Genomic DNA, 26,153 nt, shown 5'->3' with positions numbered 1-26,153 from the left:
TAAATGGCGCAATCACTTGCATTCAGGTTTGTCTTGGCCAACTGGTCTGTTGATGCCTCATTTGCATGTTTTTTTCTGGTGCTGTCTGCAGGATATATCTGCACAATTCAATCACACGAATAACTTAAAGCTTATAGCGAGAGCACATCAGTTAGTAATGGAGGGTTTCAACTGGGGGCATGTAAGTTGACTATAGCTTAAATTGGTGTCATTCTTAGCATATTGTCGATTTGAATAACCATGTTTTCTTTTTGGTTGCTTACAGGAACAAAAGGTAGTCACTATATTCAGTGCGCCAAACTATTGTTACAGATGTGGTGAGTCACATCTCTGTTCTGCCTAGTGTGGCAAGCATGTGCATTTTCTTGTGTGGATGTGAAACCATGTATGTGTTCTTGCCATTGTTATGGAAAACGGAAACGGCAGATTTAAGGGGGCTGGATCGGGGAAATGCCAATCATGGGGATTTAGATGGGGGTGTAGAAGAGTATGTGCTTTCGATGATGAACGCTTCAAACAACAAGAATCGTTTAAAACTTAAAAAGCAAAAAAGTAACATCCTTGATACAAGTCATATTTTGTAACTGAAAGCATTAATTCATATTGTGAAAGCCATCTTGCATAAAAGAGCTATGGTAATGCGTACCAATCACAAAGGGATAACAATGAGCAACATTGAGAAGTCGAAAATACAAATTAGTGGCAATTAAGATCCAAGAATCTAGAGGCCTCAATTTGCAAGGGAACCCATGTCTTCTGGGTTCTCCTATGCCACCTCTCATCCCTCTCTTGCTCAGTCTATGAATCAGTCTCATGGCCATCTTCCTCTTCATCTGACTTCCCAGCCACATGAGGGACAACAGAGCCTGTTTCTGTTGATATACTTATGTGTGTACTCGTTCATCTTTGTAAGCGAACATAAGTTTTTTCATTCACAAAGACAAGATCATCTGCACACCTCAAAAAGCTGGAGGGCGGAATCTTACATCCTACCCCACTTAAGAAACGTGAGATGTCCTCATCTCGCAACTAGGGGGCAACTCTTCCCCTTAAGATCCAATTGATTTTGGGGTTCCTTATATTCTGGTCAACCCAACAGAATCCTAGGATAAAGATCCCTTATATAGAACTCATCATCGGATAACGATTCATTCAGATCATAGCATTCATACTTTTAACACAATAATGGTCCATTAGACCGAATTTTTTTTTCTTTCTGAACATTCCTCCACGAGAATTTCAGTCAAACAAGTCCTAAATTTGTCATCCAATTAACTTGATCCACGGCAGTTCCACTTCTACCCACTAAGTAACAACTCTGACTTGAAATCTGCAAAAAAGTGCAAATTCTTTATTGATTTTATCATTTGTTTCTGTTAGACATTAAGTGCTCGGCCCAACAATGTCTGCTGGAGATTGATTTCCAGCTGCTTAATCGTCTATGCCTTGCCCTACTGATTGGTTAGCTCCAGAAAATGCAAGATAATGAACAAGTCCCCCAAACACCCTCTTTATAGGGGTAGGACAGGGCTGGTCGGCCTGGTCTAGCTGCTCCATGACCTGCCCCAGGCCTGCCTGGCCTCTATATAGGGCCTGCCTGACCTGCTCGATAGCTGTTTAGGGCTGCCCGTCGGCTGTGCTCACCTGTTTTGCCCATTTCTCTCACACATGGTGCAAGAAAAGGATATAGTAAGAGATTCGGAAGCTGCACTCATTAGTACACACGTCCCACTCATAAGTCAGCCATGAATCAGCCATGAAAGCTTGGGCCATAAGCTCCAAGAAAGGTATCAATGTATAATATGTCAAAAAGGTAATGAGGCTGCTTACTCTAAAGATGTGTCCACACTAGTCCATGCTCAAGATCTATGTGCCTAAACCCCCATGTGTACATGTGCTAGGGGGAAATAGCTTTGTTACAAACCGTTCCCTCCTACACTGATTTTGCCCTTGAAATCCAAGGTTGGTCGTGCATACAAAAGTACATACAAGGGCTATATACAAAAGCCCCAAAAAATCGACACATAACTAAATATCGATGCCAGGGCCTAATAGAATACCAAAGTGCGAAAATGTGGATCGAAACAAGGTTGTGTGACCCCCGGGATTGTCGAGAAAAGTGGTGCCAAGCGTAGCACTAGGAGATTTCCACAAAATGGATAGACCGGTGTCACCATTTACTCCTTTCCCTTCCTCTCAACCCTATTGGTCGTGCAATAGGTTTTCTCTTCCTGTGTGCTGTCTGTACAACAGTCATACAGGTGGGCAGCTCTCTTCTTCTCTTCGCTGGCCGTACTCTGTTGTAGGTGGCTGAGCACTGATCGTACAGCAAGTGCAGCCGATTCTTTCTTTGCTGGCCGTACAGGTGGACAGCACACTTTCTCTCTTTCTTTGCTGTAGCAGCAGTGCGCTGGCTGTACAGAAACAGTTGATTTCCTTTACCGGACATCAGGCCGAACAGTACCACATTTCTCTTCTCTCTCTTGTTTCTGAAGTACAGGCTGTACAGTGGTACAGCAGTCGGGCGGGTTCTTCTCTCTATTTTGCTTAGGTTGTACATAGGTACAACAGCTGGGCCATTTCTTCCCCTCTCTTCACCACTCCCTCTTGGGCATTGGTTGAGGGGCTGTGTTTGGAGGTATCAGGGACTGTTTTGAGAGCCTTTTTAGGGCTGTTTTGGCACATAGTTCGCCGTTGGATTTAACACCGCACTAGGCTGTTGATTGGTATTGGTTCTTGGAGCGATTTGTGCTTTGATTCCTGTGCAGGTGTTTGTTGAGGAAGCTTTGTGGAAAATCTGCACCTTGTTTTGTGTGTATCAGTTTATTCATTGGAATAAAATAGTACCTATGGGGGGCTGGCCGTTCCGGCGAGTGCTGTGTTTTGATATTGTTTATGGTTATTTTCGCTGTGTTTTTCATATCTTTGTTGGCATTTGAAGTCTCTGTCCATTGCATCCAGGTCCCCGTCTGGTTTCATTGGTATGAGAGCACAATCTCTTGCTTATTCTATCTAGGGAGATGATCATATGGCTATGGACAGGACCCAAAGTTGTGAGGAACACAAGGAGAGGACTAGAACTCTCGAGCATATTGTGGAACAATACATCAGGATCATCGATGCACAACTTGACCATCATAACTCTTTGACGAGGCAACGTCGTCAAGAGCTTCAGGAAAAGGATGCAAATTTGAAGATGTACGGGGAAGATCCTCATGTGAGGACAGTTATGGAAAGCAAAAGGGTTATGGAGACTAGTGCTATAGATGTTTTCTTTGACTTGGTATCAATGCTGGAAATGAATCCCAGGGAGTTGGCTTTTCACTATCTTCTTTAGGGAGGGGATATTGTCTTTGATGCGTGGGGCAAGTATGAGGTAAAGCCGGATTTGGAGTTGGCTGAACCTCATCAGTCAGTGGTTGCAGACGAAGCATCCAGACATTCTTTCCGAAATAGGAAGATGGCTCCTGTTTCGGAACTCTCTATTGTTCGAGGAGGAGACATGCATTCTTTTAGGGAGGCGATGGCTCGGAGGATGTCTCGGAGGATGTCTCGGAAGGAGTACAACGAGGAGAAGATGCAAGTTCCTCTGGTGGAAGATGGACCAACGGGTTGTTCCAAGTCCGATTGTTTTGGGAGCGAATGTTCCTGCCATGAAAAGAAAGAAGTTTCGGAGGAAACTTGGACACTATTTTGGATGTTGTAGACTTTGGTTTTCTCCTCGCTATTTATGGGATTTTTTCCTAGAAATTTTGATTGTACATAAATATATCGGCGATAGGCTTTTTATCAACATAAGTTTTTATGTTTAATGCTTTTGTTTTGCCCGTATTTGGGATTTTGTACATGTTGAACTCCCTTGCTGATGCAAGTGGAGTGTCTCATATCTATTTTGAGATGTGTTTCAGAAAAATTTCTTTTCCAGAAAGGCGTTTTTGTTGGAAAACATTGTGAATCTGGAAAAGGCTTCACTATGGTGTTGATGAATAGTTCATGGTTTTGGTCTTGTGTATTGGAGGATCCTAGCAGAATGGGATGCTAGAATTGTTGCCTACACAAGGATCTCATGTGGGGTGTATTCTAGTGGTATGGGACGCTAGAATATGTCGCATATGCGGTTACAAAACTATGAATTAGTATCATGGATTGGCTGATTCTAGTCTATGAGCTATTTTGAAGCCAACATGGCAGGTATTCTGCGCTTGTATGGTTGGTCGAAGATATGTAGGTTTGTCCTGGACAAGCTTCCCTGGCTTTTTGTTGTGAACATGTGCCGGTTTTGTAGAGAAGGATTTCTCACATCGATCATGCCATGGCACGTTTCTTTTGCATGTATGTGGATGGATCCCTGGAAGGACTCTGGTGTGAGTCCACTCACATGTCAACAGGAGTTTGTCTTTTGCATGTATGTGGATGCATCCCCAAGGACTATGGTGAGCCCACTGACGTGGCAAGAGAACATGTGTGGCTTGTGATGCTTGACATGACACAACATGTGAGGCTTGACATGACAGAACATGTGTTGCTTTTGAGGCTTGACATAACAGAACATGTATGACTTGTGAGACTTGACATGACAGAACATGTGTGGCTTTTGAGGCTTCATAGGACATAACATGTATGGCTTGTGAGGCTTTACATGACAGAACATGTGTGGCTTATGAACCTTGACATGACAGAACACGTGTGGCTCGTGCAGCTTGACATGAAAGTACATGTATGGCAATGTAGCCTGACATGGTGTGTTTTTCTTACAGTACATGTATGGCAGATGCAGCCTGACATGGTGTGATTTTTCTCCGCACTAGCAACCCTGGTGCTTACTTCGTATTTATGTTTTAGGAAGTTTCCGAAAGGATTCATGATTCTTGAACATTCTGAGAAAAGCGGCAACTTTGCTGAGTATTCTATGGTTACAATGGATTTTGAATTATGGTTTTAATAATCAGATTATGGCAGTCCATTTGCAATACTTGAAGGGTATTTTTCACTCATTTGAGGTTTATACAGTTGTGTACAATTGTCTTATAAGATGGCGGGGATGTCACCACTTGGTCCCTTTTAGTCTTGACCAGTGTTCAATACACAGGTCGGAGCCAAGGTGTGAACGGGGATTTTGCACACAAGGAAGGAAGTCATAGGATGGAAGATGCCTATGTTAATCCAAGGCTTGTTGCAGAACTTGTGTGAAGGCTTATCTGGCATGTCTCTATCTGAAGGTGGATTACAGGACATGAGTTTACATGATTTTTACTCACTTATGGTTTATAAGGATAGTTGTTCACAGTTATTTATAAGTGGGTGGACATATGGGGATTTGGACAAGGAGCATATACATGAGGTGGCCCTGAATTTTTAAGCTATGTGTGAACACTTCAAGTGGGCGCCTAGCTTTGCATGGATCTTGCAAGCTTTTATATATATATATATATATATATATATATATAAAAGCTGTTTATAACTCCCAAAAACAGGGGGCTTTTTGATATTTTTGGAGAGGCTATCACCTTTGGCACAAAAGGGGAGAAGCACATGTGTCTTTGTGGGTCGATTCCTTTAAAAGCACAGGAAGGAAGCGCATGGCAAAAAGGGGGATGGTCGGCATGAGCTGGAGGAAAAAAAGTACACACACAACAGCTGTGCAGCAGCTTGTTCCCTCTGGATTTGCTGAGCGCTCATTGTACAGAGTAGCCGGGCTGCAGTCCTTTCCCTTCCTCTGAACCCTACTGGTCGCACAACAGGTTCTCTCTTCCCTTTGCTGGCTGTACAAGTACACAGCAGTTTGCCCTTTTGCTCACTGGTGGGATTCTTCCCTTGTGCTGTCCGTACAACAGGTGGGCAGCTCTCTTCTTCTTTTCGCTGGCTGTACTCTGTTGCAGGTGGCTGAGCACTGATTGTACAGCAAGTGCAGCTGATTCTTTCTTTGCTGGCCGTACAGGTGGACCGCACACTTTCTCTCTTTCTTCGCTGTCCGTCCGTACAACAGCAGCAGTGCGCTGGCTGTACAGAAACAGTTGTTTTCCTTTGCCAGACATCTGGCCGAACAGTACCACAGTTCTCCTCTCTCTCTTGTTTCAGAAGTACAGGCTGTACAGTGGTACAGCAGTCGGGCGGGTTCTTCTCTCTATTTTGCTTAGGTTGCAGAGAGGTACAATAGCTGGGCCATTTCTTCCCCTCTCTTCACCACTCCCTCCCGGGCATTGGTTCAGGGGCTGTGTTTGGAGGTATCAGGTGTAGGCATATGCTCGCTTATGGTAGTGCTATGTGTGAACATGGCGTAACCAAGGGCACTTTTTCCCATGTGGTTTTTCCCTTTGGATATCAAGTGTGAAAGGACACTCTACATATAATATTTTGTACTTCTATATTATATGGATGTGGCACACATGCAAGGGTTGACTTGCATTTTGTGGATACCACACTTTTGGCTCTCTCTCTCTCTCTCTCTCTCTCTCTCTCTCTCTCTCTCTCTCTCATTTCTGTGTGTGAGCTTCTCTATCCTGCACCTAACCCTATTGTGCAGGTTTGTGTGTGTGAGTGTGTGAGTCCAACACCAACAATTGGTATCAGAGCTTCAGTCCATGGCTTGGAGCTCACTGTGGAGTTCTGCCGGCGAAATTCCGTCGAGAACTGACGTCCCGGCCATTTCCTGGTTTTCGCCGCCCGTCTCGCCGCTGCCGGCTTCCATAGTGCTCAGTTCCCAGCCGCCGCCCAGCCCTGCCCGGCGGTCTTACTGCGCAGAGGAGCCACCACCGCCCAGCCCCGCGAGCGCTCTTAGTGCGTAGAGAGCAGCCGCCGCCCAGCCCGGCCGGTTGCGATAGTGGGCAGCCATCCGCCGCCGTCGGGACCTTGGCGCAGCTACGCCTGCTAGCGCCGCTTGCCCGTCCGCCGGCTCTGTCCACCGCCGCCTGCCCGTCCGCCGGCTCTGTCCACCGCCGCTTGCTTGCGCAGTCTTCGCCGCGCGTCTACTCTGGCAGTGCACGTCGACCTGGACGCCTACGCCACTCTTCATCACTACTGTGTGCTCCCCGATTGACACCTGCTTTACACGTTTGTACCATCCATGCTGTCCTCGCCTACAGGTATTCTTTGTGTAGATTTTTATTCACATACAAATATAAATTTTGCAGCCATTTCAGGGTAGGTCAGATTCAAACAAAATTCTAGGGATTTGCTAGAAGTTGCCCTTTGCAAGAAAAATTGCAGGTGGTGCCATTCATATTGTTTGGTTTGGAATTTGGGAGTTTTCAAAATTGAGGTCAAAATCAGCAAATTGAGCCTCTTTCAGTTGCAAAAATTTGGGGCTTTTGTGAAAATTGGCCAATTAAATGCACATTGAAGCAATTGGAGTGCATAAAAATTGGGGCTTTTCAGATTGGAGCATGTAATTGGGCATTACAGCTGTGATTTGTCGCGTATGTATACACATTGTGTGTAATTGGACAATTTGGTGCAGGTTTACACTTGCTTCGGTTTGTAGGCATACATTTTGCACAGGACATTTGGTTGCACTGGTAGTGCACATTGGTGTTTGGTTTGCTTGCAGGTATATTTTGTTGACATGGCACAAAATGCTACAGATGTATTTGGTGTGCTTACCCAGGAGGACAAGTTGGATGGATCTAACTACTCCCTTTGGAGTTTCATGATCCGTAATTTGCTGGTAGCCAAAGGGCCTTGGGGCATCGTGTGTGGTGATGACACACGCCCACTTACCATACAGCCAGCCACGCCTCAAAGGGGAGGTGCTCAAAGACATCCTGATGTAGAACCTTCTCCCACACAAGAGTCGAAGAGATGGGACTGTAGAGATGCACAGGCCTTGTCATAGATAGCCCTTTCAGTGAAAAGGACTATTATTCCGCACATTCGTTCTTGCAAGACATCAAAGCTTGCATGGGACACATTGGAAGCAATGTATCAGGTACGCAACGAGGCAAGAGTTGCCTACTTGAAGAGCCAATTGGATCTTCTTTCTATGGATGAGGGTGACTCCATGGCAGATCATCTCACCAAAGTGAAAGATTTGCAGGAACAATTGCTCAACATTGATGAGGTTATCCCAGACAGACAGATGGTCACCAACACTCTTCATTCTTTACCACCTTCCTACTTGGGCTTTCACACCGCTCTCAACCTCTCAATGAGAGGAGGTGGTGATCCCGTCACTTTTGAAGAGCTAGTGGTGGAGCAAACAAGAGCAAACTTATCGAGCAACCGTGGTGGAGACAAGGCATTTACAGCCAAGGATAAGGGTAAAGCAAAGAGCTTTAAGCATGGGGGACAACAGTCTAGCAAGGCTGGTCATGGACAGCTCTCTTCTGGTGGTGAAAAGTCTGACAAAGGGGATGCAAACCAGCCCAAAAAGAAGGGCATATGTCACTAATGCCATAAGCCTGGACACTACATCAGTGAACGTAGGAAGCGGATTGCAAATGAGAAAAGGAAAGGAGTAGGCAATGCAGTAGCAAACTCTTCTGATGACAAAGCAGAGCAATCAGCTAATGTAATCCAGGAAGAGTACACTTTTTTGGTCACATGCACTAGTGGCACACCAAGTGCTTCAGACAATGATATGTCTTGCATTGCATCTGACAGACAGAATGCATCATGGTATTTTAATAGTGGTGCTTCGAGCCACATCACTTCATGCAAAGATGTATTTCAGCACTTGGTTTATGCTTCAAATGGCCACACTGTATCATGTGCAGATCATACCACATATCCAGTAAAGGGAATTAGCAATGTCATACTTATTGCAGCCAATGGTGCCAATATTTGTATGAAAAGTGTATTGTATGTTCCGGGGATAAAGAAAAATCTGCTCTTCGTCTCAGCCATAAATGACCAAGGTTTAAAGGTTGAATTTGAAGATGGGAAGTGTTTGGTAAAAGACCCATCAAAGAATTATGAAATAGTTACTTCTGGAACACGATACAAAGGCTTGTATAAGCTGGACAGTTATGACAAGCGTACTTATGATGCAAATACAGTGGTTGCCCACACTCGTGCTATGCATGATGCAAAGCTATGGCATGCTCGTTTTGGGCATGTAAATTTTCAGAGTTTGATGCTTATGCAGAAGCATCATATGGTTGATAATATGCCGCCTCTTGAGTCTCCACCAAGACATGTATGTGAGGGGTGTATTTTGGGAAAGATGCCCGGTCTCTATGCGGTGTCACATGTGCAAGCTCCATTTTCAGCATTTGTGGATGTTTTGTCCAGCTTTATGTTTTATGCAAAGTGATGATGGATATGTGTTAGGGCTGTGGCCATGTTTAAATGTTTTAATATGCATTGATGGTATCAACAAGTGTGTCAAAGGCCCTAGTCCCCCGGGCACCCGCCGCGAGTTTCATTGGTATCAGAGCATAGGCTTTCTTGGAAGCGGAGGCTTCCTTCTATCAATAAGGAAGAGAAAAGATCTCAAGTGGGGACCACACTTACCATCATTGCTGTTAAGCATGGCCAGCCGCTTCATAGCTTATGAAGCAAGAGCATGAGCAGTAGACAGCTTGTTGATCTAAGGATTTATGAATTCACACAATTTTATCGTGGAAGTATGGAGTTGTGGGTATTGATTCTTTCCCAAAAACCACGGGTCTTCATGCAATAGAGCTGGTATAGCAAGTACAACTCTCCATTCAGCCGGTACAACCCGTACGGTGGTTGGTACAGTGGGTACAGTGGTTGGTACAGTAGGTACAGTAAGCACAAATGTTGGTACATGTATAGTGACTAGTACAGCAGGTACAGTGGTTGGTACAACAAGTACAGAAGTTGGTATAGCCGGTACAATGGGTGGTACAACAAGTACAACAAGTACAAGGATTGGTACAGCCAATACAATGGTTGGTACAACAGGTACAAAGGTTGGTACAACAAGTACAATGGCTAGAAGTCATAAAAAAATGATTAAATACCCTTGCCTTCAGTATTTCTTCGCGATGGAAGCCTCCAAAACAATCCCCAACGGCCGGTATTCTTCATGGGCAGCCTTCAAGAGAGAGAGAAAGAGAGTAGCCATCATTAGGGCAGCCTGTAACGGTGGTAGAGGCTAGTGTGCACTAAGAGAGCCTCTATTAATGAAGAGAGAGGGCTCCAATTTATAGATTTGGGCCTCCCATGTGATGGGGAGAAAACTGAATTAGGGTTTAGAGTTCATTCATGGGAGACATACACAGAGAAGCAAGGGAGAGAGAGAGAGAGAGAGTTGTGGGGATAAGTCAACTCATGAAAAGCATGAGTGTGTGACTCCCCTATCACACATGTATATTGCACTAGTACACATAGTGCACTTAGTACATTAAAAGTACTAAGTGTACTATGTACTATAACTTATGGGCTTGTACACACTATAAGGGTGGGCATAACGCCTTTACCCCAACAACCTCCCACTTAAAGGCAAAGTGTCCTTAAGTAGAGGAAAAGAAAAAATCAGCATGTACATGATAATATACAAGGCCATATCAAGGCTGAAAATGGCCTCATCCAATGCCCATCAAGTGTCTGCAATGAGCAAACCGCTCCGGAGGCAAACTCTTCGTCAACAGATCAGCCGGGTTGTCATCCGTATGAATCTTAACAAGCTGAATTTGCTTGTTCTCTATCACCTCTCTGATGAAGTGATACTTCACATCCACATGCTTCGTCTTTGCATGAAAAACAGGGTTCTTTGCCAACTGAATGGCACTCTGACTGTCACAATGCAACAATGGAATATCCCCTGTGTAACCCAAATCAACCACTAACCGAGATAGCCATAATGCCTCCTTGCAAGCCTCTGTGGCTGCAATATACTCGGCCTCTGTAGTAGATAAGGCAGTGCACTTCTGCATCCTGGATATCCATGACACAGCACCTCCTGTGAATGTAAACACATAACCGGTAGTAGACTTCCGGTTATCTGGATGACCGGCATAATCCGAATCCGTGTAACCATGCACTAATGCATCCTGTTTGCCAAAACAAATGCACAAATCCTGTGTGCCCTTCAGGTATCTCATGACGCCTTTCACTGCTTCCCAATGCTTCTTGCCAGGGTTGGCCATGTATCTAGAAACCACTCCCACTGCAAATGCAATGTCCGGCCTAGTAGCAACCATGGCATACATGAGACTGCCACAAGCTGAAGCATACGGAATCTTGGCCATATCAGCCCTGTCTCTATCTGACTGTGGGCTGTCCATAGCACTGAGTTTCACATATGGAGGCAAAGGAGTACTAGCTTTCTTCCCCCCGTCCATATTGAACCTCTGCAAGACTTTGCCAATGTATTCCTTCTGAGACAAATACAACACATGCTGATTTCTGTCCCGAAGTATCCGCATACCCAAGATGTGATTTGCATCACCCAAATCCTTCATATCAAAGGTTTCATGCAGCCTCTTCTTCAAGGCATCCATCTCTTTACGAGATTTCCCGGCAATCAACATATCATCAACATACAAGATGAGGATCAATAGACTGCCATCCAAAGCTTTCTTGGTGTACAAGCAGTGATCTATGTCACTTCTCCTGAATTTCTGAGATTTCATGAATGTATCAAATTTATGATACCATTCTCTTGGTGCCTGTTTGAGCCCATAAAGACTCTTTTTCAGCTTGCATACAAGCTTCTCCTTTCCACTTACTGCATAACCCTCTGGCTGCTGCATATATATCTCCTCATGGAGATCACCGTGAAGAAAAGCAGTCTTCACATCCATCTGAATCAAGTCGAGATCATCATGCGCAACCAAAGCCAACACAGCTCTAAGTGTGGTCATTTTGACCACTGGAGAGAAGATCTCATCAAAGTCCACACCATATTCCTGCTTGAAGCCCTTAGCCACTAACCTGGCTTTGTATCTTGGCTTAGCATCTGATGCAACTTTGAGCCTGTATACCCACTTGCATGGCAAAACCTTCTTGCCTGCAGGCAAAGGCACCAACTTCCAAGTTCCATTTTTATGCAGAGAATCCATCTCTGACTTCATGGCACGCTCCCAAAGAGCCTTGTCTGCCCTCTGTAAAGCCTCTTTATAACATGAGGGCTCCCCACAGTCAGTGAGCATCAAGTAGTCAACCCCTGGAACAAACCTGTCAGGGGCTCTGGAGGGTCTAGTGGACCTCCGTACCCAATGACCATCATTTGCAGGTTGCTGTCCAGCCTGCATATCACCCATTGGTGGCTTCTGTTCCATGCCATAAGGCTGAAAAATCATGCCCGGTATCTCCTCCAACTGTGGTATATCCATAGGGATATCTTCTGCCATATCTGGCTGTCCATTTGGACCATTTTCAGCACCATTTAAGGGCTGGTTTTCCTGCTGTAATGGCTGATTTACAGCCCTTTGTTGTTGTCCATGATGTCCATCATCATCAAAGATGACTCTGCCAGGCTCCTCTTGCCTTGCAGGCTCCTTATACATGCATGTTTCATCAAAAATGACATCATTGTTGCGTATGATCTTTCTATTCATGGGATCCCAAAGTCTATACCCCATTTCACCTCTGTCACCATATCCTAGGAATATGCATTTGTGAGACTTGGGATCAAGTTTGGTGCGCATTTCCCTGCGTATGTGCACGTACGCAACGCAACCAAACACTCTCAAGTGCTTGTATGACGGAGGCTTCCCTGTCCATACTTCTTCTGGCACTTTCCCACCAAGCCTCGTGTTAGGTGACCTGTTTATAAGGTGAACGGCTGTCATAACAGCTTCAGCCCAAAAACCATGAGGTAATGCAGCATGTGACAACATAGAACGGACCTTCTCCTGTATGGTCCTATTCATCCTCTCTGCTGTCCCGTTTTGTGGAGGATCATGAGGAGTAGAGAGCTCCCTCTTGATGCCTTTAGCATCACAAAAGTCCTGAAACTGTTTGGACATATACTCTCCACCATTGTCGGAACGCAAAGCCTTCAGTGTTTTGCCAGTTTGATTCTGAACAAGAGCAACAAACTTCTCAAACACTGAGAATGTATCACTCTTCAAACGAAGAGGATAAACCCACACCTTGCGTGTGGCATCATCAATAAAAGACACAAAATATTTTGCCCCTCCCAAAGAAAGCTGAGGCATCTCACATACATCTGTATGCACAAGCTCTAACTGAGCATCTTTCTGTCCAAGAGCTTTCTTGTGGGGGCACTGTAGTTGCCTACCATATATACAATGCTCACAAAACTGAAAACTTGAAAACTTTAGAGAAGGCAAGTAACCCAAACGAGACAATTGCTCCATTCCCTTGACACTCATGTGTCCCAACCGGCTATGCCACATAGAGATTTCCGGCAGCTCGGTTGCATTTACATTAGCATGGTGACAAACACCTGCATGCATGAAATAAAGAGTGTCCACCTTAGAGCCTCTGGCAACAACCAGTGAGCCCTTACTAATCTTCCACTTTCCACTACCAAATGTGGTAACATAATCAGCATCATCAAGCTGTCCAATAGAAAGCAGATTCTTCTTGATCTCAGGCACATGCCTGACATCATGGAGCATAAGCTGTGAGCCATCTGAAAATACAAGCCTCACATCACCTCTGCCAAGTATTTTGCATGCATGGTTATCACCCAAATAAACCACTCCTTCATTGCCAGCAGTGTACCTGACAAACAAGTCTCTGCAACCTGTGACATGAAAGGAGGCACCTGAATCAATGATCCATGAGTGCATACCATGACCACCTGTAAGAAGTGAATGGGCATCAAGTGAAGACGTAAAGAGGACCTCATCCTCACTGCCACCTGCATGTGACACATTGATTTCTTCAATCTTGACTCCACTTTTGCCCTTTGGCTTTACATCTTTGGCTTCATCCTTCTCTTTGTCTTTGCCTTTTCCCTTTTCTTTTTGATCATTTTTCCATTTGTAGCATTGCTTTTTAATGTGTCCCTTCTTGCCACAATAATGGCATTCCAAATCCTTTTTGGAGCGAGACTTGCTCCTTCCCCGTTCTTGGCTTTTCCCCCTTTGCTGGGATCTCCCACGTGCATTCATTGCATTGGACTTTCCAACAGAGTTGTTTTTCCTGTTCATCTCTTCTTGAAGAAGAGCACCCTCAACATCTGCATATGACAGCATAGCATGCGAATTGCTAGTGGCTGTCCTGAATGTGTCCCAACTCTCTGGCAAAGTGCATAACAAAAAAGTGGCTTTGAACTCATCGTCCATTGCCAACTTTTGATTAATGACCTGGCTGACAATGGCATTAAACTCATTTAAATGGGCTGTCATAGACGCCCCTTCCTTCATCTGAAGACCTATGAGTTTCTTCAACCAATACACTTTGCTTGAGGCACTTTGTTGGGCATACAAGTCCTGCAATCTCTGCCACATTCCCCAAGCTGTCTTCTCTTCACGAATGCTGAAAAGTAATGAGTCTGACACAGACAACATGATAGTAGATCTTGCCAGCTCATCCATATCTTCCCACTCTTCAGCTGTAAGAGAAGCGGGCATCACACCCCTTTCTTTGATAGGCTTGTGCTGCTTTTTCTGGAGCAACACATTGTAGCACTGGGTTTGCCAAATATCATAGTTATGCGAGCCTTCAAGCTTCTTGATGTGAAGCAATGAAGAGCTCTCACTTGTGGTTGCCATAGCAAAATGCAACCTGTAATGCCTGACTCCCTGCAAATGTGCAAACACTGCACCCAAGATGTGCAAACACTGCACCCAAAGCACACAAAGTGCTCACAAATGTTCTCCCAAGCTTTATCTCCCACTGCGGAAGCAAGAATGCAACTTTTCTCCCACTTTTTGTGATGAAAACACCAAAATCTGGTTGCTGCAGATTTTGGGCAGCACCTTAAATGTGCTCTTTTGCCTCTCCAAAGTACTGTACAGCAGTACCAAGTGCTCACCAATGATGTACCAAACCTGTCCCGGCAAGTACAGCAGCTGAAATTGAACCTTTTGGTCACTCAAAACAGTGTACAGCCATGCCAAAACATGCACAAAGCTGTGCCAAATCTGTACCAGCAGGTACAGTAGCAATAAATGCTCTCTTGGCTGTCCAAATGAGTGAAAATCAGACTTTTACAGTCCTGTACACTGCATAAAACAGTCCCGAACAGAAATTGGGCAAAAGCCCCTTGACTGCAAGCTGATTTTTGAGGATTCAAGGCATAAATGTCTTGCCTGTTGCTTTGCCAAGCTCAACAAGCATACAAACTTGAAAAGCCCCTTGATTTAAGATCAATTTCTGATCATGCATGGTACATTGACGCACATGAAGGCATCCAGAGTGTTCACGATGCTTCCCCCTGGCCACATATACATCAAATACATGAAAGCCCCTTGATTTACAGGCACATTGAGTGCTTGTAAGGCACTAGCACATTATCCACAGCATCAAATGCGATTGCTTGCATGCAAATCAACCAAATCGGCACAAAAGCCCCTTGATTTGCACTGCAATTTGCTGCAATTTTGCCCAAATGTGCGATTTTTCACATCATACAGCATGTATGAGTGCTTAATTGCACAATTACATCAAAAGCCCCAAATTTCGACATCCAATTTCCTGCAAATTGATCCTGATTTGACCAATTTCCTGCAAATTTATCGTGATTGTGACCAATGTCACCCAATTTTGCCAATTTTGCTCAAAAATTGAGCAATTGGACACCTGTACCTGCTCAATTGATTTAATTGATAAGAAATTCACAAAAATTAGAGGCAAATACCTATGAAATTCTGAATTTCTCTGATTTGCAGGAAAGGGGGGTTTGCTGATGTTGTTGCTGTATTAGTGAAGAAGAAACTCCTGGGATTGCCAAGTAGCGATGAGGGCGGCTGCGCCACACAATGTGCCAAGGGGACCAAATATGGATGATCCGCGAGAAGAGGAAGCCCCTGTGGAGTGGTTTGGTAGCCGAGGAGGAGCGCTGGATCAAAGCTGCCAAAGTTGTGCGCTGGTACGCAGCCTATCTAGCCTATGCGCCTAGCGCTATTGTTGATGCAGCCTCCGACCAGGAGCCAGCCGACACGTCACCTTCGCCCAACGCTTCTTCGCTCACGCCTGGCGCCAATGATTACGTATTGCTTGTGTTTGCTTTACATCGGTCTCCTCGCTATGCTGCCTTCGCTCAACTTCCGCCTAGACTGTAAAAGCGCTGACACGCCTGCGTGTGAAAAAGCGCAGTAATGGTTGCCCGACTCCTCCAGCTACGCTCGACTTGGGCTGGCCTGTTGGGTAGCGTAGGCTACCTGCTGCGCTACGGTGAGGCTTCCGTTTTCTACTTTGCTGCGATGCCTGTAAGCTGGTCGCGTGAGTGCTTTGCTCACGCACCAGCTAAACCTGCTGGATTCCCAAATGCAAAGACTGGCTGTTGGCCACGACCAATTGAATGGAGAGTCAAGCTGATTGCTACTGCACAGAGATTCGAAGGGCACCTGCTCTGATACCAGTTGATGGGGAGAAAACTGAATTAGGGTTTAGAGTTCATTCATGGGAGACATACACAGAGAAGCAAGGGAGAGAGAGAGAGAGAGAGAGTTGTGGGGATAAGTCAACTCATGAAAAGCATGAGTGTGTGACTCCCCTATCACACATGTATATTGCACTAGTACACATAGTGCACTTAGTACATTAAAAGTACTAAGTGTACTATGTACTATAACTTATGGGCTTGTACACACTATAAGGGTGGGCATAACGCCTTTACCCCAACAACCATGAGCTAAAATGGCAAGAGAAGGCTACAATGACAAGTGGATTGCCACACAATAGCTAAAGTGACAAGTGTGAGGCCACTTGTCTCACTTTGATCCACTTTCTAACAAGTGTCAGGCCACTTATCTCACTTTGGTCCACTTTCTTGCCACATGTCCCAATCTAAGAGATGGGTCCTTCCATAAACTTTATCTCTAAAAATATCCCAACTGGTAGACATTCTGTCATAGGCACTTTGCCAACTCTTGGTATGTGCTCAATTCCAAATGTAATGATGTGAACAGAATTTTCATCGAAGTCGGGCCAAAAATAGCAACTCTCCTAAATTTTAGAAGTGTGGTCCTTTGTATTGTGGGATAATCCCCCATTCCCAAAGCTTGCACTTTCCAAATATTTAGACATCTTGGAGTCCACCAGACTCCTTTCATACTGGGAAATGTCCAGGCTGGTGACATCCTCCCCAACTTCTGAAAAGTTGTCCGCAACTTTAAGCTTCAAGCCATATATTCAAGATATAATCATGTCCCATCAAGTGAGCGAGATGAGACAGTCTAAAAAATCTAATATAATTGAAGAATCCATGTCCCAAAGAAATGGGTGAGACTAAATAAGTCTTCATAATACTAATATCAAAATCATGTCGCAAGATAAATGGGCGAGACAAAAACAGTCCCATAAGTCCAGATATCATAATCATGTCCCAAGTAAATGGACGAGACAAATCAGTCCCATAAGTCCAGATATCATAATCCAATCTCAAAGCACACGAACATGTGCCAATCCACATGACCCTTGGCGTACACACAAGTCTCTTGCTAACCAGGTATCATGTCCACTTTACCACTTGCACTCCGTGTTGGTACTCTGACCACACACCTTGGATGAGAGGTGGGCTCAAGTAACAAGATAAAACAATCACTCGCGCAGGCATAAATAGCCTGGTGTTCCATAAGCATTTCTGCTGCACATAGTTTATAGGCATTTCGGCCACCCAACTCACACTACCCTCTCAAGTGCCCATGTTCCCTTCCATCTGCTCTCTATTGTTCCACCCACACATGGTAGAAACAATCTTCAAGAGAGCATGTAGGACAAGAGAACACTACACAGGGTATGTTGTGCTTGTCACTACCCTTTGAAGTGCCCATGTTCCCTACCATCTGCTCTCTATTGTTCCACCCACACATGGTAGAAACAATTTTCAAGAGAGCATGTAGGACAAGAGAACACTACACAAGGTATGTGAACCATGAGTTCCATAAGTCCAATGCATCCCAAATAAAGGGAGCCAAAAAGAATAATCCATAAACCTGAGGATAGATCCAAATCCCTAGAAAAGAAGTCTAGGAATCCATAGATCTGTATACCATACCTCTTACCACATACTCCGTGCTAACCACACACCTTGGAGTAGAGATGAACTTTATTCATAAAAGCATCATATCCATGAGATAACCAAAGATTTCTTCTTTATAAACTCGGACAGATTCGGTCATAGAAATTGCTTGTGAAGCCCAATATCTATATAAATCTCGTCCAAGAAAGAAATCTCCATAGATATAATCCATCCCAATAAAGGGAGCCATGAAAAGAATTCATCCCATTAAAGGGAGCCATAAACAATGTTTCCTTGAAACCATCTCAAGGCAAACAACAACACCTTTCTCCTTGCATAGCTATACAAGGGTTAGTGAACATCAAAAACACTTCATAGCAAAAGCTCTAACTTTGCACACTCAAAGTATACTTAGCTTTTCTTTGCCAGGTTGGTCATCATGAAGCCAAAAGAAATATCTCGTCACCAAGTTTAGAAGTCATCTCCTGTCTATTTGTATACACCAGGGCCTCTGTTGTGGGTGTGCCCGCCCGTATATCATTTTTCCACACTCCCCGTATTTTTTTCCTATTTTTCCCATTTTTTCCTAGTGGCTGGAGGGCTGCCAGGTGATGCCAGGACTACTCTGAGGCTGGCCGACTGCATCTGTAGCAGTCGTGGGCTATCTGAGTGCTGGCCGACTTGTTCTGTGCAGATGTGGGGCACCAGATGCTGGCCGACTGCTGTTTTTCAGCAGTCGTGGACATTTTGTCAGTCGTGGGCCTCTTCCAGAGCTGGCCGACTGCCCTCATGGGCTTGTATATATTCCCCCCCATCCTCCTCCACTTTCTCATTCAGTTATCTCCGGGATCTTGTGTATAGAGAAGAGTTTACACACATCTCTCAGTGTTTCTTGTGCTGATTATTTTCTGCAGTCTACTTGCTCTTGTCTACCCAAGTTTGGATATCATTTCCGCTGCATATTCTGACATGGTATCAGAGCCCTAGGCTCTAGCAGATCTTGGGCGTTTTTCTGAGCAAGAGGGGGAGCAACAGGTTGCTGATCGGTGGACTGTTTCGGGCTGAACGGGAAGTGAAGGTGCAAGAGGAAGGCGGGCAGAGGGGCTGGACAGCCACTTGCATATATTCTGATTTTCAGATTTTTCCCACCCACCCACCCTTTCAGGTTACTCTCCGAGATGGCGGATTTACTCGAGATGGCAGAGAAGCACGTGAAGATTCCGACTCTTCCCATGTTCCCAGTGGATCGGCAGTTGGACGGGTCCAATTATGGCATCTGGAAGGTCATGATGGAGTCAGTTCTGGAGTCATATGATCTTGCTGATTTTATTATCAAAGGGGTGCCAAGGCCGGAAGCTGAGGAAGGGGAGGTTTTATCCGCGAGGAAGGACCGAGAGGCACAGGCACAAATGTGGGACCGTGTCAACGCCAGGGTCCGGTCATTTATATTCCTCAATTGCACACCACAGGTGATCAACCATGTGAAGCACATGACGCTGGCGAGAGGCATATGGGAGCACTTGGCTTCTTTGTACAACAGGGTATCACCCATGAAGCGGATATCCTTGGAAGTGCAGATGCAGGTTATGAACCCTGCAAAGTCTTCGACGATGCGGGAACACATTAACAAGCTGCAGGCCCTTCAGCAGGAAGTCCTTCAAGCTGTGAAAGAGATATCGTCCGAAGATATGGCCATCACGTTACTTTCCCACTTGCCTGGTCAGTATTCCGCTTTCTATTCCTCGTTGATCACGAGTGGCAGGCTCAGCACCATTACTTGGGAGGAGCTTGTGCCAATGGTCTTGGACCAGGAGGAACGTTTTACGAACCCTCCTCACGGCGGAGGTTCGGAGGCCTTAACTGGCCAACGGTCGAAAGGCCGTAATACCAACAAGGGCAAAGGGAAGGCTTCACCAGATAAGTCTTCTGAGAAGAAGCCTGATCCAGAACGAGAGAAGCTGAAGGCCGAAAGATCTTGTAATGATTGTGGCGAGAAAGGCCACTACTGGAGGAAGTGCCCTAAGCGGACAGGGAAGAGTGCTGAATCCTCAGCCTCAGCTGCGAAGACTCCGGCATTTGTGCACTTGGAGATGGTGGACTCCGATGATTCATCGTCTTCGAGCGAGGAGGCAGTTGGCTTCACCGCAAAGGATACTCGGGAATGGACTCTCGACAGTGGTGCTTCCAGGCACATGACTCCATCCCGTGACTTCTTCCTGGATCTGAAGCGGCAGTCAGGTCGTATCTTTATTGGTGATAACTCCACTATTCCGATTCATAGTGAGGGCCGGATGGAGATCATTCCCGACGGCAAGGGGGGCAAGCATGCTTCCCGTGTTCTTTATGTCCCTGCTCTGGGCTTTCATCTTTTGTCAGTGCATGAGGTATGCAAGACTGGCTTTCGGGTGGAATTTGAGGAGCATTCAGTTGCTCTAAGGGACCGTGAGACAGGCAAAGTTGTTTGGGAAGGCGGTGTGGAGAACGGTATCTACAAACTCTCTGCACTCTCCTCACTGACAGGCTCTCAGGTCGGAGACTTGTGGCACTTTCGTTTTGGCCACTTGAATGTGGATGCTTTGCGGCGCGCCTTCCGGGACCAGATGGTGGTTGGCTTGCCAGATGTTGGTAGTAGGCAAGGACGTTGCAGTTCTTGCATACGTGGTAAGCAGCACAGGGAATCCTTTCCGAAGCAGGCTTCCAGGCGGGCTTCGAAACCTTTGGAGTTGATTCACACTGACTTGTGTGGACCACAGCAGATACCATCCTTGGGAGGATCTCTCTACTTCATGCTGCTTGTTGATGATTGTACCAGATTCACGTGGGTCTACTTTCTTTCACAGAAGGACCAGGCTTTTGCTCGGTTCAAGGATTGGCACGTGATGGTGGAGAAAGAGTCTGGATTTCAGGTCAAGACTCTCAGGGCTGACAAAGGAGGGGAATTCTCCTCGACTGTATTCTTTCGGTTTTGTGCAGATCATGGCATCAAGAGGGAATTGGCCAATACCGGATCGCCTTCGGAGAATGGAGTTGTTGAACGTAAGAACAGGACTGTGGTGGAGATGGCGAGGACCATGCTGGAGCATCGAGATCTTCCTCGTCCACTTTGGGGTGAGGCTGTGGCGACAGCTGTCCATACCATTAACCGCTCTCCGACGACTTCTGTACCCCATATGACTCCATTTGAGGCATATTTTGGCAGGAAACCCGATGTCTCGCACTTCCGTGTCTTTGGGAGTGACGCGTATGTACATATTCCGAAGAAGCAGAGGGGGAAGCTTGACTCCAAGTCCCGCAAGCTGGTATTTGTGGGGTATAACTCTCTTTCCAAGGGATATAGGTTGTATGATCCAGAGAGGAACGAGATTGTTGTCAGCCGGGATGTGGTCTTTGACGAGCATGTTCCAGCATCCACTGTCGAGGAGCCGCCACTTCTTGGAGATCCAGAGTCTGATGATGATTCCCAGTCTACCACTCCAGTTGATCCACCTCAGTCATCACAGGAGGTTGAGCCCGCAGCTGGAGTTGAGCCCCCGCGACCACAGGAGGCTCCTCGATCTGTTCGAGTACCTAGGTGGTTGATGGACACCCTTCGGGAGTCGGGTGTCACGGAGCTACCCTCCGAGTGGACCACAGAGGACGGCCCTCGAAGATCACATCGAGTTCGAGATAAAAGCAACACGGCGGAGCTTCTTCAGGTGAACTATGCTCTTATGTCTCGTATCATGCGGGATAAAGAGCCCACTTCCGTAAAGGAAGCCCTTTCACAGGATACTTGGAGAGAAGCCATGCAGGTGGAACTTGACGCCATCGAGAAGAACAACACTTGGGAGTTGGTACCGAGGCCGTCAAAGCGGTCAGTCATTGGTGTCAAATGGGTCTTTAAGACCAAGTATGCGGCTGATGGGTCGGTGGACAAACACAAAGCCAGGCTCGTGGCTAAGGGTTATGCTCAGCGGCCAGGCATCGACTACGAGGATACCTTTGCACCGACAGCGCGGATGACCACGATTCGGACCGTTCTTGCCCTTGCTTCTTCTCAGAAGTGGCCCGTGTACCAGATGGATGTAAAATCGGCGTTCCTTAATGGTGACCTGCAGGAGGAGGTGTACGTTGAGCAGCCTCCAGGCTTCATTGTTCCAGGATCGGAAGGGATGGTTTACAGGTTACGTAAGGCCTTGTATGGTCTTAAGCAGGCTCTGCGGGCTTGGAATCAGAAGATTGATTCCTTCTTTATTCGGACTGGATTCCAGAGATCGGTTGCAGATCCGAACCTGTATCTCTTTCGGGAACGCGGCTTGGTCACACTCATCATCCTTTATGTGGATGATCTCATTCTCACCGGCGGTCATGTGGAGCACATTGGAGTGACGAAGGCTGCCTTGTCAAAGGAGTTTGAGATGACCGACTTAGGCTTACTCCACTTCTTCTTGGGATTGGAGATCTGGCAGACCCAGAGGGGGTTTTTCGTCTCTCAGCAGCGGTATGTTCATGAGTTGCTTGAGGCCTTTGGGATGGAGAACTGCAAGCCTATTACTTCGCCGATGGACCCGAACACAAAGTTAACCGTTACAGATCCTTGTGAGCCAGTTGATGCCTCGCAGTACTGGAAGTTGGTTGGTTCATTGATCTGGTTACTGAACACCAGATTGGACTTGAGCTTCTCCGTGGGGCTGTTGAGCTCTTTTATGCAGACGCCATTGAAGACTCATTGGGACGCAGGATTGCGGATCTTGCGGTATCTGCAGAGTACGAAGGATCTGGGACTCTTTTACACAGGAGGGAATGGAGTCAAGCTCCAAGGATGGAGTGACTCAGATTGGGGAGGAGATCCAGACACGAGGAGATCTACTTCAGGATACACTTTTACCCTCGGCTCAGGAGCGGTTTCTTGGAGCAGCAAGAAGCAGCCGACTATTGCTCTTTCTTCGACAGAGGCAGAGTATCGGGCTGCTTGTGGTGCTGCTTGTGAGGTTGTATGGCTGCGGAGGCTGCTTGGCGAGATGGGGTTTCCACAGAGGGAGCCCACAGTCATCCAGTGTGATAACCAGAGTTGTATAGCTATTGCTCGGAACCCGGTTTTCCATGCCCGGACCAAGCATATAGAGATACAGTATCACTTTGTTCGTGAGAAGATCTTGGCAGGTGACATCTTGCTACTTTATTGTTCGACGGAGGACAATGCGGCGGACCTCTTCACGAAGTCTCTACCTCAGGCTACGCTCAGGCGGCACTCCAGCTCCCTGGGGTTGGTTTCACAGCCAGGAGCTGAGAGGGGGTGTTAGAAGTCATCTCCTGTCTATTTGTATACACTAGGGCCTCTGTTGTGGGTGTGCCCGCCCGTATATCATTTTTCCACACTCCCCGTATTTTTCCCTATTTTTCCCATTTTTTCCTAGTGGCTGGAGGGCTGCCAGGTGATGCCAGGACCACTCTGAGGCTGGCCGACTGCATCTGTAGCAGTCGTGGGCTATCTGAGTGCTGGCCGACTTGTTCTGTGCAGATGTGGGGCACCAGATGCTGGCCGACTGCTGTTTTTCAGCAGTCGTGGACATTTTGTCAGTCGTGGGCCTCTTCCAGAGCTGGCCGACTGCCCTCATGGGCTTGTATATATTCCCCCCCATCCTCCTCCACTTTCTCATTCAGTTATCTCCGGGATCTTGTGTATAGAGAAGAGTTTACACACATCTCTCAGTGTTTCTTGTGCTGATTATTTTCTGCAGTCTACTTGCTCTTGTCTACCCAAGTTTGGATATCATTTCCGCTGCATATTCTGACAATCTCTCCATATAGCTTGCCTGTGAGCTTGATAATATAATCCACAATATCCATATGGAAAGAGTGCTAAACGTGTGCTCATAAAGCCAACTCCATACTTCCAAGATAAATTCTGTGAATTTATAAATCCTTAGACCAACAAGCTGTCTACTGCTCATGCTCTTGCTTCATAAGCTATGAAGTGGCTGACCATGCTTAATAGCAATGATGGTAAGTGTGGTCCCCACTTGAGATCTTTTCTCTTTCTTATTGATAGAAGGAAGCCTCCGCTTCCAAGAAAGCCTATGCTCTGATACCAATGTAACTCGCGGCGCTTTGTATCCTAGGATAATCCCCCATTCCCAAAGCTTGTACTTTCCAAATATTTAGACATCTTGGAGTCCACCAGACTCCTTTCATACTGGGAAATGTCCAGGTTGGTGACATTGGACCATAAGTTTTTGACGTTTCAAATGAATAACAGCCAGACGTCGTTAGGGAAGCAGATGCCATTGAGCCTGAGTAGATCCTTCTTCATCGTTGGAAGCATGATTTCGGTCGAAGACTCTGTCAGATCTACACAAAGTTTCGAGATCGAAGTACCCACGAAGCCGTTTGGCTAGACGAGGAGTTCTTTCAAGAATATCCCCAGTTATTGGCGGACTACTTGGAAGCCATGAACCTGCCGCCAAGCTAAGTAGGAGGGAATGCCACATGCAATTTGCATAAAGTGTTAAGTATTAAACTGGATTACTAAAGACTCACGAAACTCTGGTTACAAAAGGCGGTGTGAGACCTTGTGTGATAGGATTCTACATCTACGTATAATTCCGTTGCATGTTACACCCATTCTCCAGTTAGTGGATTTGGATGAGCCCTTCATGGTTTTCTGCAATGCTAGTGGAGGAGACCTTGGAGCAGTGTTGCAACATCATGAACACGGGGTTGCCTACCTATCATAGTTGTCAGGTACGATATCGTACGGAAAAAATACGGTATGATATAATTTTTTTTCTTGTCGTACAATAAAATACGGTGTTTTAAAAAAATACTTATAAACTTAGGTATTTCCAAGTCCAGATATGGAGTATTTCAGAATTTTTTTTCTTGTTTCTAAAAAAATCCATACGACATCATACCGTACGGTATTCCTTACGATAAGGCGTCGTACATCGTACGGAAACAACCCTGTTGCCTATGAGAGCCGAGCTCTCCATGGTGTTGAGTTGCGGTATTCCACATGTGACGAGGAGTTGCTTGCAGTGGTGCACGCTCTTCGAAAGTGGCACCACTATTTGATTGGTTTGGAATTTTGAATCCGAGTCTCAGATATTTATTGACATAGACAGAGCAAGACTTGTCTCCACGCCAATTACGCGGTGGCATTTTCTCTCACTTTACCTTTCAAATTGATTATTTGCCTGGTAAGGAGAATATGGAAGCCGATGCGTTGAGTCGAAGGTCACATTATGTGCACATGATTATTTCATACCGATGAAAGAAGGCAATGTATGTGGAGGATTTAGATTTCAAGGAACCTTGGAGCAAATGCGTGCATAGCATTGCTTCAAAATACACCATTCAGGATGGGTGATTGTACTACAAGGATCGACCTTGTGTCGTGAAGGGCGGTGATTTTTGTCAATTGCTTCTACATGAGGCACGATGTGTTCCCATTTTAGGACATTGTGGCGAGGCGTTGACATTGGAGAAGTTACCCCGTCTTTTCTTTTGGCCTCGCATGAAGCACGGTTTTACTAGGTCTGTCAGAAGTCAAAGCCAGATACTAGGAAAGTTGTCGGTAAGCTTCACCCTTTGCTAGTTCTAGAGTTCCCATGGGAGGACATTTCTATGGACTTTGTGTTTGGATTACTGAAGAGCTAGAGGTTCCAAAGAATGATTGTGTTCTTCTAGTTGTTGATGGGTTGAGTAAGTAGATCTACCTTATTCTTTGCAAGTCAGATGTGGGTGCTCAAGTGGTGGCTAGGCTTTTCATTTGGGAGGTGTTCAACTTACATGAACTTCTAAAGAGGATCGTCTCAAATAGAAATCTTGAATTCACTAGAGGTTTTTGCAGGGCCTTGTTCTATGGCTTTCGGACGAACTTAGAGTTCAGTATTGTCTCTCATCCCCAGACACACGGCTAGACCGAGAGAATGAATCTATGATCACGATGTTGTGGTGTTATTGTCAGGAGCATCAAAACTCTTTGAGAGGAGTTTTTGCCATTGGTGGAGCATGCTGGCATCAATGAGACAATGCAGGCATTGACCAAGAAGACTCCCTTTGAGGTAGTATATGGTCGTCCGGTTATTAACTTGATGAATTGAGCGCTTGAAACTTCTGCGGGGAACTATGGTGCTGACTAGGTGGTTCAGGATTTGGATCA

At 45.8% G+C, this 26,153-nt stretch overlaps 1 protein-coding gene across 2 annotated transcripts in view; it reads left to right on the top strand.

Moving 5' to 3' along the window:
• Positions 1-26,153, top strand: part of LOC147607782 (serine/threonine-protein phosphatase PP2A-2 catalytic subunit-like) — a 47,648-nt gene that overhangs the window by 12,979 nt on the left and 8,516 nt on the right. The window contains exons 9-10 of one of the 2 annotated variants that reach the window (XM_086789610.1): positions 92-181; positions 266-317. In XM_086789610.1, coding sequence (XP_086645736.1) covers positions 92-181; positions 266-317 — 142 coding nt within the window. Of the gene's footprint in view, positions 1-91; positions 182-265; positions 321-26,153 lie in introns of both variants that reach the window. The other variant, XM_086789611.1, reaches the window with a different exon arrangement.

This window comes from Cibotium barometz, chromosome 54 (genome assembly GCF_041138505.1).
Source record: "Cibotium barometz isolate CiBa-2024 chromosome 54, ASM4113850v1, whole genome shotgun sequence".
Lineage (NCBI taxonomy): Eukaryota > Viridiplantae > Streptophyta > Polypodiopsida > Cyatheales > Cibotiaceae > Cibotium > Cibotium barometz.
This window is presented reverse-complemented; position numbering and strand designations above follow the sequence as displayed.